The sequence below is a fragment of the Gossypium hirsutum genome, chromosome A04 (assembly GCF_007990345.1).
Source record: "Gossypium hirsutum isolate 1008001.06 chromosome A04, Gossypium_hirsutum_v2.1, whole genome shotgun sequence".
Lineage (NCBI taxonomy): Eukaryota > Viridiplantae > Streptophyta > Magnoliopsida > Malvales > Malvaceae > Gossypium > Gossypium hirsutum.
The window spans coordinates 74,404,016-74,413,909 of record NC_053427.1 but is presented as its reverse complement, the minus strand read 5'-3'; the positions used below and the strand labels follow the sequence as shown (position 1 = coordinate 74,413,909).

The window sequence follows — 9,894 nt, the reverse complement described above, 5'->3', positions numbered from 1 at the left end:
TGAACTTGGGAACCCCTCACGCACATCTAGAACACTTAACCACTGAAGCAGATACACAGTTGTGTCAAAACACCTCAGAATCAAAAACAAAAATTTTGGGGCATTACATTAATTATTTAAACAAGCAATCTTGCAAATGACATGTTGCAAGTTGATAACACATATGTGATTATTTTGTAGAAGCGTCTACCAAAATCATATAATATCACAACCATCCACATGGTGGATGAATGGGCCTATATTCATTTCAGAACTGCAAGACATTAAATCTCAACTTTAGTTAGTGAGTTTCTAACAATTAATTTTCATTAAGAACAAGCAATAAATGAGAATTCTTTAAATTAAAGAATCTTTTGGTTCTCTAATGAATTCTCATATGAATTCTCAATTAATTTTAGCATCATATATGATCCAAGACGGTCTAACTGATCACGCCAAGTAGTAAATGTATTTGTATCAATAAATTTCTGGTTTACTTTAATATGTGTTTCAATTGTACTAAATTGTAACAAATTGATACTTTTATTATCATTCCTTTTTATTCTGTATCCACATATAAGTACTATTGTGACATTTACTACTGGAAATGTCTAAATTAATGTAAAGTATATAATACCACTAAGTCAATAAATATAATTTTCAAATAATTATATGCAATTTTAGCTTCAAGGAATATACCAAAATCTTCAAATGTAGGGCATTTGGTCTAGTGGTATGATTCTCGCTTCGAGTGCAAGAGTTCTCGAGTTCGATTCAAAATACTTTTAGAACCCTTTTAACAAGAGTTTTGCATAATCAGTTAATTATCAATAATAATTGCCTAGGTCATGTATAGAAACAAGCCTATATTAAATATATCAATAAAAGTCACATATCAAATATAAAAATATGACATAATAAAAAACCAAAAAAAAAATTCTTTCATAACCATCATCATAAACATGTAAGAAATTTAATTCAAAATCCAATCATTCATACTCATAGAACTTTTCATTTACAATTGTTCATGTCATTTCTCTAAATAATTAGTATATGGAATAATATAAAACGTATGGACTACTATTTTTAACAATTCTTTGAACTAAATCAAATCCGAATAAACATAAAATGTATTAGTTTATTAACACAAATTTGCATACTAGATATGTTTTAATCAAATATATTATTTAATTATAAAACCTACTATAGCGACATAAATAAATCAGTTAATATTTATTTTCATGTAAAAATGAGATGCTTAAAACAATATGTAACCCATGTAATCAAAACTTAAAAAGAAGACCATCTTAAATATTTAAACCATATATCAAGTTGATTTAATATTTAAAGATGGTACTTTTTTTTGTGTTGAGTTTTGACAATTTTATCAAGAAGTAAACAAAATAAATTCCAGTAGTAGACTTTGAATCCAATTAAAATCTATTAATAGTAAACTTTGAGAGTGGATCTTATTTTCCAGGTGTACAACAGGTACATAACCAATGATTTTTTATGCATAAGTTTTCTCTCTTACAAGTTCTCATTAGTAATATTTTTTCACGTAATTTTAATTGAGAACTTATTCTGAATATTGTAAAGATTATATAAATTTCTTTGCATAAAAGAGCATAAAAAATTTTAGAGATTTATGTGTACCTAAGTGGTTAAAAGCTCTAATGATTACCTATAGTGCGCAGGCCTCAATTAAAATAGTAGCAGCTCTAGGAGGCAATCGACAATAGTAAATTTTGAGATATTTTTGTGACTTATGGAGAAAAATAATTAAAAGAGAATCGTGTTGATATCGTGTTATAAAATAAAAAGATAGAAAGTAAATAACAAAAAAATAGGAAAACAAAAAAGAGAGCGTATTTTATTGACCAATGAGAATGTTTACAATACTTCTCCAAAGTCTCTATTTATAGGCATAAGAAGTATAAATGGAGTAAAGATCTACTTCTAATCACTATTAGAATTTAAAGTACACCAAAATTTATCTTAATCTTGATGAACATCCACTTAATAAGATATTCATAACATGATGTATATAAAGTTTAGTTAATTTTAAAATAAAATTATTACTTAAATAGAATTTTAAACAAATATAAAGGAAAAATTTGTTATAATTATAATTATTAATTAAATTTAATTATAATTTAATTTTGACATTATTATAAAAAAATGACTTTTTATTTAAAAAAAGTTGAGATAATTTTATTTATGAAAATTAGAGTTATTAATTGAAATAGAATTTTAAGCATTTTAATTATCACTTAATTAGTATTAGAGTTATATACCAATTAAAATTTATCTTTAACTTTATAAATAACATTTAGTAGTTAGGTATATTCAGTCAAGTTGCATATAAGAAAAATAAAGGTAAAAAAAAATGAAGATTGTTAACAATAATAATTTAGAATTATATAAAAATGAATGGAGTATTAAAGCAATGATTCTTTAAAGAAGTAATATCGAATAATATTCAAACAAAAATGGCATCAGAGAGATAAATTATTATTTTAATTTACAATGAGGTAATATAATATTATTTTTTTTATTTTTGTAAATTATTTTTACTATCCAAAGCACGCAGTATTAAATCTGTTGTTTATTTATCAATTTATTATTTATTTAGTGCAAGTAAAAAATGTTTGTAGATTTGTTTTGAAGAAATCAAATTTCAACAATTATTTTTTAATTGTTATTATTAAATATTAATTTAGTGTAAATATTTTTTGTATTTAATTTCTTATATAGTTCCAAATAGTTTTTAAGTATTATTTCATTTTTTCTTATTATTTTAAAATTTTATTTTATTTCCTCAAATGTTTTTTAAAATTAATTGACCTTTAGTTTAAATATATATTTGAAATTTTAAAAATATATTATTTAATGAATTAAATTTAATTAGCGTAAATATATATTTGAAATTGTAAAAATATATTATTTAATAAATTAAAAATATAAAATCACATGCAGCATTTGACATTAAAAACTAATTTTAAAAAAAAATGATAAAAACTCTTTATTGATGAAAAAATATTTTATTAATATTGCTACATTTGGAGATAAATATTTGATATCAAGCTGTTGACGCAATCAAAATATAAAAAATTACACTGAATATCAGTACTTATGAAGCAGCACCATTCCAAATATACTTTTTCCAAATTCTAGAGTATTTTATTACGAGGTATATTATTAAAATAGTTGTTTTTGTTTACTTCATATTATATTTTAACTATTTATATTTAAAATGTTATGTCTTAGTTACTTACGTTAATATGTTGTAATATTTTAGTCACTGAGCTGTTAATTGTCGTTAACAGTATAACAATTAGCTGACGTGGTACATTTTTTTTTTGTAAAAGTTGATGTAGTACATTAAATCATCATTTCAAACAAAAATTTTAGGTTAAATTATGTTTGAAATGGTACGTTTTAGTATGCCACGTCAACTTACCGTTACACTGTTAATGTCAATTAATGGCTCAGTAACTAAAATGTTACAACACGTTAATGTAAGTGACTAAAACGTAACATTTCAAACATAAATGACTAAAATGTAACATGAGATAAACAAAAGTGACTATTTTAATAGTTTACCCTTTATTATATTAGCATCCCTAATGTGATGTACCCTTTCCTCATATTTCATCATCCCATCCCATAAATTATTCAACGATTCTATATGCACCAAATATTTGGTGTACGAAAAAGAAACCTTTAATCATATAACACTTGATACTTGACTCGATCATCGGGTTCAAGTTAAGAAATGTCACATTCATGATTGGGGTAATTACGACCTCAACTGCGATTTAATTCAACAATGTATGCATAATATCAAGCTCAATACATCATTAACACATGATATATAATCAAATGAGGACTAAAACGTAAAATTTTAAAATTATCAGATCGATGCTGGGTCGTCATGGATGTTACGTCGTGACCTTATCAAAATAGTGAATGTCATTACAACTTCAGAAGTTAGAGGTCACAATGCCACTCTCTATCGATTCAAGTCACAATGTTACCACCTATTTGTGCATTAACCATTTGGTACAAGTTCAATACTTCCGTTCATTCCAAATTTCAATAATAATTACATCATTTACAATACCAAAATAAAAAAGAGACTATACAAATATTGTTGAGTTGAATACTGTTGATTGAATGTTGAATCACGTCTCAAAACTTGATGATTTACTAAAGTCATCACCCTAATTCATTAATTCTTCCCGTATTATAAATAAATAAAGGTGAAAAATAGAAAGAAAAAAAATCTTATTTATTTACCTAGACCATCTAAAATACCTTTTTAACTTTTAAGATAATAGCTCCATGTTATTTGAAGTTTCTAGAATTAATAAATATAAGAAAAGAAATATGAGTTAATAAATAAAAACTATTGGGTTTGGCTATAATTTGGTCTAAAAGTTTATTGGATTCTAATTGAAGATCTAGTCTTTATTTTATTTTTTTTGATACAATGCTTAAAACTACTTATAATTTCTCTTCAACTTTTAAATTAGAAGATAATGAATTTCAATGCACTCAAACTCACGTCTTTTTACACTAGCAACAATGTTGATATCAATTGAGCTAGAACTCAACCAACACAAATTTATAATATTTAAATATAAATATGAAAAAGAAATTGAGGCTTGTGTAATTTTGTCCTTCAACATAATGTATTATATTTATATTAAGTATTTAACTAAATTGGTAACTAAAGTTAATTGGGTATAAGTTCAATTTTGAAATTATTAAAATGCCCTTACTTTTACAATGTAATAAATATTAATATAGTAGTATTTTTATCTTTTTGTATTTTAGTAAAATAATACTATTATAAAATTTGAATTTGGGACAAACCATTTAATTTGATTTTAATATAAAATTTTTATAAATATTATTGAAAAATATGAAATTGACCTTTGAGTGCTTAGGGAAGTAATCATTTCCCTAGCACTGTTAACAATTTATTGAACGGTTTGAATGAGTCATGTTGATCATTTGAAGGATGGTGTTAGCTCAACAATGAAAGTCATATTAATTGAGAAACTCGCATGGAAGATTGAATCGAATTAAAACACCCGAGACAATCCTTTACAACATGAACATTTGGATTGGATTGAAATTATATGCGATTAGCTGACAAGAGTCCACGTTTGGTTTATTCTCTATTATTATATTGTAAACAAGTTATTGTATTTCTATTAAATATAAATCCATGTAGGGGAGAGACTTGTTGTAATTGTTGAAGAGAGTGAATATATTTCACAAACATAAACAATTCCGATATGTTCTATTTATTTTCTGTTTCCATATTTAGTGTATGAGAAATGCTCACTTCCCTATCACCCTTTCCAATCACTTAACTTAGATCGCAGTAATGGTCTATTAATTTCAAATATACCTTTTTACATACTTTTTTCTTTACCCACAACTTGATGTGCCATAATACTAAGCTGTTGCCATAGATGACATTCAAATTGAACCACAGCAGGGGGAATGCAAGCCACCTCCAACAGATCTCTGAGCTTATTGGAAGAGAAATTGCTAACTCCAATAGCTCTAGCCTTGCCGGAGTAATAGAGTGCCTCCATTGCTCTCCATGTACTGCCTATGTTGGAGGCTTGAAATTGTTGATGATAATTATTAAATTTGAATTCAAGTAAATGGGAACTCTTCATCTAATAATTGACTATAATTATTGCATTTCACAAGTTATCAACTTGTTTAACAAAAATAGGAACAAGAAAATTGTATTTTACTCTTGTGAATTATATATATATCTACAAATAAAGTTTACTTACAAGTGCATCAATCTCAATTAAGAAAAAAGCTTTATTAAACTTCAAATTTTGAAGAAAAGGTGATGCTGCTGCAACCTCCAGGTTCCAGTGCTTTGTTCCTCCGGGTACTTCACTTTGCAAACTTAACATCCGGGTTTCTCATTGTTTTGAGCCACATGTCGGCCATTACTCTCGAGGAAAGGCTCCACAACAAATCTTGTCCCTTTGACACTACTTGTTTACCTTTTCTTCCAGACTTGCCCAATCCGTATGCTACGAGCCACTGCATCGCAGTTAGCCTGTGCCTTTCGCTATCCCATATGTTCCTTTTTCCAGGTGTTCCTACCTTCAAGCCTCCAACATGCAAACTCATCACTTTAAACCTCTTTTCTTCGTCATTCTTCTTTGGTTCGATGTCACCACTTGACGCATGAACAAGTGCTAATACAGGGCCTCCAACTGCCTCGTATCGCCTTAAGGGATCACGTAGTTGCACGACCAATGCTAGCGTGAGTGTTTCCGGGTCGCCTAGCTGATCTTCGGAAGAAGTCAAGCCGTAGTCCTTAGTCCAATTCTCAAGTGGAATAGCAGAATCAAGTGGTTGATCTTGTGTTATTGCCTTTCCACTGAAAGCTGAAACATCGAAAGGTGGTTCTTCTTCTGCCATTTCTGCTTGTACTTTCAAGGCTTCAACTGCCATTCCCTCAATCTTTTGCAGCGAAAACGCTAGAATTTCCTCAGCCGTCAATGGGTTTTCGCTCACATTCCAAATCCCAGTCGCGATCCTCTCTTTCCTGCCGGTGTTCATCGCAGTCGCCATGACTTTTACAGCTGCAATGGTGCGAGCTGCACTCGAGTTAGCACCTTCCTTGTTTCTCCCTTGGATAATAGAAGAAGCAATTCCTTCAAAAGCTATCTGCTCTGCAGTTTTACCCATTATTTCATCCAGCGGCATCGAAGATGAAATCTGGGAGCTGAGTTTCTCAACTCCAGCGGCTGCCATCTTCTGAAATAGTTCAAAACCATTCAATGATTTATCTGATGGTATAACCAGTGGTTTCGACACCTGCATAGCTAATTTTGGCATGTCTTTTCTAGCAACCAAGGAATCCAATGGATTCACAGCAGCTAAGTAGCCTCCATCTCTTGTTTGAACCACACAGCCTAGCCCCTTTCCTAGATCAGGGAGATAAACTTTAGAATCAGAATCACCAGCGGTATCATCCTCAGCTTTGTCGAGTTGAAAATGTGGAATATCTTTAAATTCATTGCTTCCTTCATCCTCTAACATCTGGAGAAATTCCCTTGTTACAGTTTCTTCATCAGCATCCAGCCTTTGTGATTCTGTTTCTTCATCAGCCTTGACAATCTTTTCATCCCCCATCATAGATTCAAGAGCTTTAATCTGCCGGGCAATCGAATCAAGCTCAGTTAACCTTGTCTTATGTAACTGATCATTCACCATCTCCTTGACAACCTCACTTGAAACTGATTTATTGTCTTCGGGTTCTTCTTCCTCGGCTTCTTTGAGTTCTTTCTCTTGAATTTCGACCCCCTTGTCTTCAACATCAAACTCTGGGAGGTCAATCTCTTCCATCTTTTCCGGTTCTTCTGATTTCTGAACGGAGACAGAGGATGAAGGAACCGTCGCCGGTTCATCGAGGTTCAAATCATCTAGTCCTTGAAGATCAGGTGTCACCCCTGTTTGTGAAGGAGTCCAAGCTTCTGATCGGCTCATCATCCTCGGACTAGGAACACTAAAAGATGTTTTCGATTGCTTACGAGCAAAAGATGCTGAAAAATTCTTGGATTTGGAGCTTTGCAATCCCCCCGAGGCTTGATTGTAAATACCAATTCCTCCATCTTTTTCCATGATCTGAAATCCCAATTTCACAATGAGTTCTCCCCCTTTCGCCTTCCCTAATAGATTGAAACTCATGTCCCATTGCCGAACCCGAGTTCCTTCGTAGCTCTTCTCCACAGACTCCTGAATAAGGAGACTCAAATCCACAGTGTTTCTCCCAAAATCAAGCTCTTCAGCATCAACAGCAACCAGATAGATCCAAAACGGACGAGGCTCAAATTTCGTAGGCTTTCCATTGCCAGAACTGCAATATACATGGCACCTAACAAAAAGAGTCTCTTCAAAATCCGCAGCTCCTTGTGATACCCGTGACGGCATGGTGTTAACAGCTCTATCTTTGGTTTCTTTCTTCCGAACACAAACGGAAAGTCGCAGGCCATTCATGGAAGCAGGAAGGCCTTGCGCAGTCACAACTTCAACAGATAACAAGCAGCTCAGCTTTTGCATCCCGATATGCGTAAGCGCTCGAATCGGCTTCCAATTCCATATCCCTTTCTTTTCAGTTGACACAGCTTTCGCTTCTAGCTCATTTGGTCTCGTGGCCTGAACCTGGTTATCATTCTGGTCGTCAGCTTTTGGTCTGGAACGCCAAGGTGACAAAGACAAACGCCGAGCTCGGGGCCTAGCACTGTGCTTATTATCTTCAAATTTAACTTCGGGGACCTCATCAGTAGGTGGAAGAGAAGACCGAGGAAGAGCAAGGGAAGCAGTTCTTCGAGTAGTGGAGATGTGGGATTGGTACAGGGATTGACTAAGTGCTTCCAGTTCATCCAAAAGCTGAGTATTGGAGTTTCTCCAACCCGTTGCAGTTGCCATGTCGAGTTATGAAAATAAGAATTGGTGATGTTGGAATGTGTTGCAGAGAAATGGAAAAAAGAAGATGAAATGAGAAGATAAGGAAAAGACATGGTATGAAACGCTGTTGTGTGGTGGAGAAAATGAAAGGGATGATGATGAAAAGTATGTGTGGTGGAGAAAGTGCAGTGAAAGAGGATGAGAAGTGGCTGTTTCTGGTCCTTTCAATAGAATTTACCAGTCACTGCTACCAAAGGGAGATGATAAACATGTGAAGGATAAGAGGAAAACGTTGGCTTTCTCTCCCTCTCCAACTCCGTGTTTTGAGAGTGATGGGGATGCAGGAGAAGCAAATATGGTCCCCATACAATTTAATATTGGTTCTACAGAAGCGGGGGATGGATCATTTCAGAAATTTCTTCAGTTTCTAGTCCCCAATTTTGTTGAGTTTTATATTTCTTTTTGACCTGAGACAGCATTTATTTGTCACATGGGCCTATGCTTGTTTTACTTTTACACCCAAATTTTAATCTTTAATATCATTGAAGTTTAAAAATAATATAAAATATAAAAATATATATCGTCTTTCACTTTTTTATTTTCATTTGTAAATATAAATTTAAATTATATTGATTGTAAATTTTTTTAATGAAAATTTATAAATTTTAATATATCTCTAATTTTTTTTAATTTTATAATTAAACTTCACATTTCTCCACAAATATGATACTCTAGTTTGACTATTCTAGTATGGCCGAGGACCTTGATTAGCTATCATCATCATCATCATCATATCATCATTTACTAGTATTCCAACATTCTCAATTCCATTCAAGCCACCTTCTCCTACATTGTTTTCTCTTCCACCATATCATCCTCCTCTTCCATCCTCTCAATAATGTCGGTTCTTGTTTTGGACATCGTTACCATTAACACAATCTTTACCATACATGATATTCAAATCTTCAAATTATGGAACTTGAACGGGGTTGCGTTCTTATGACTCTGTATACATACTAAATTAATAAGTAGACATGACTAAATATGAAGACAAATTTAATAACATAATATTTTATATAACCACTTTGAGAAATTCATCACAAACCGCTTGCTCTGCTATCACCACTCTTCTTATGACATCTCGTCTAAAGTTGCTGGAGTGCATACCATAAATCATGTCAGATACAATTGACCACTTCTTTCTAAGAGTCCTCAATCTATTGTCAATGTAAGGTTTGATACTAGAAAAAAAAAAGAATAGGGAAATTTCAATTGTAACATTTTCTCAAGTATAGATAGATATCTTTTCCTAAAGCCACAATAACCATTGTGATTACCTAAGTGGTACAATTCAACAAGGCATTCAACTAACATTTTTTCTCCGTCATCTGTCCAATGTCTTTCATTGGACTTACTACTTGAATTCTCACTTTCAAATTTCACCTCTAGGTT

General features: G+C 31.6%; 1 protein-coding gene across 1 annotated transcript; it reads right to left on the bottom strand.

Moving 5' to 3' along the window:
- Positions 1-5,751: 5,751 nt before the first annotated feature.
- Positions 5,752-8,859, bottom strand: LOC107888725 (protein PLASTID MOVEMENT IMPAIRED 1). The gene has a single exon (XM_016812913.2). The coding sequence runs from the start codon at positions 8,461-8,463 to the stop codon at positions 5,914-5,916; it is 2,550 nt and encodes an 849-aa protein (XP_016668402.1). The 5' UTR covers positions 8,464-8,859; the 3' UTR covers positions 5,752-5,913.
- Positions 8,860-9,894: the final 1,035 nt, after the last annotated feature.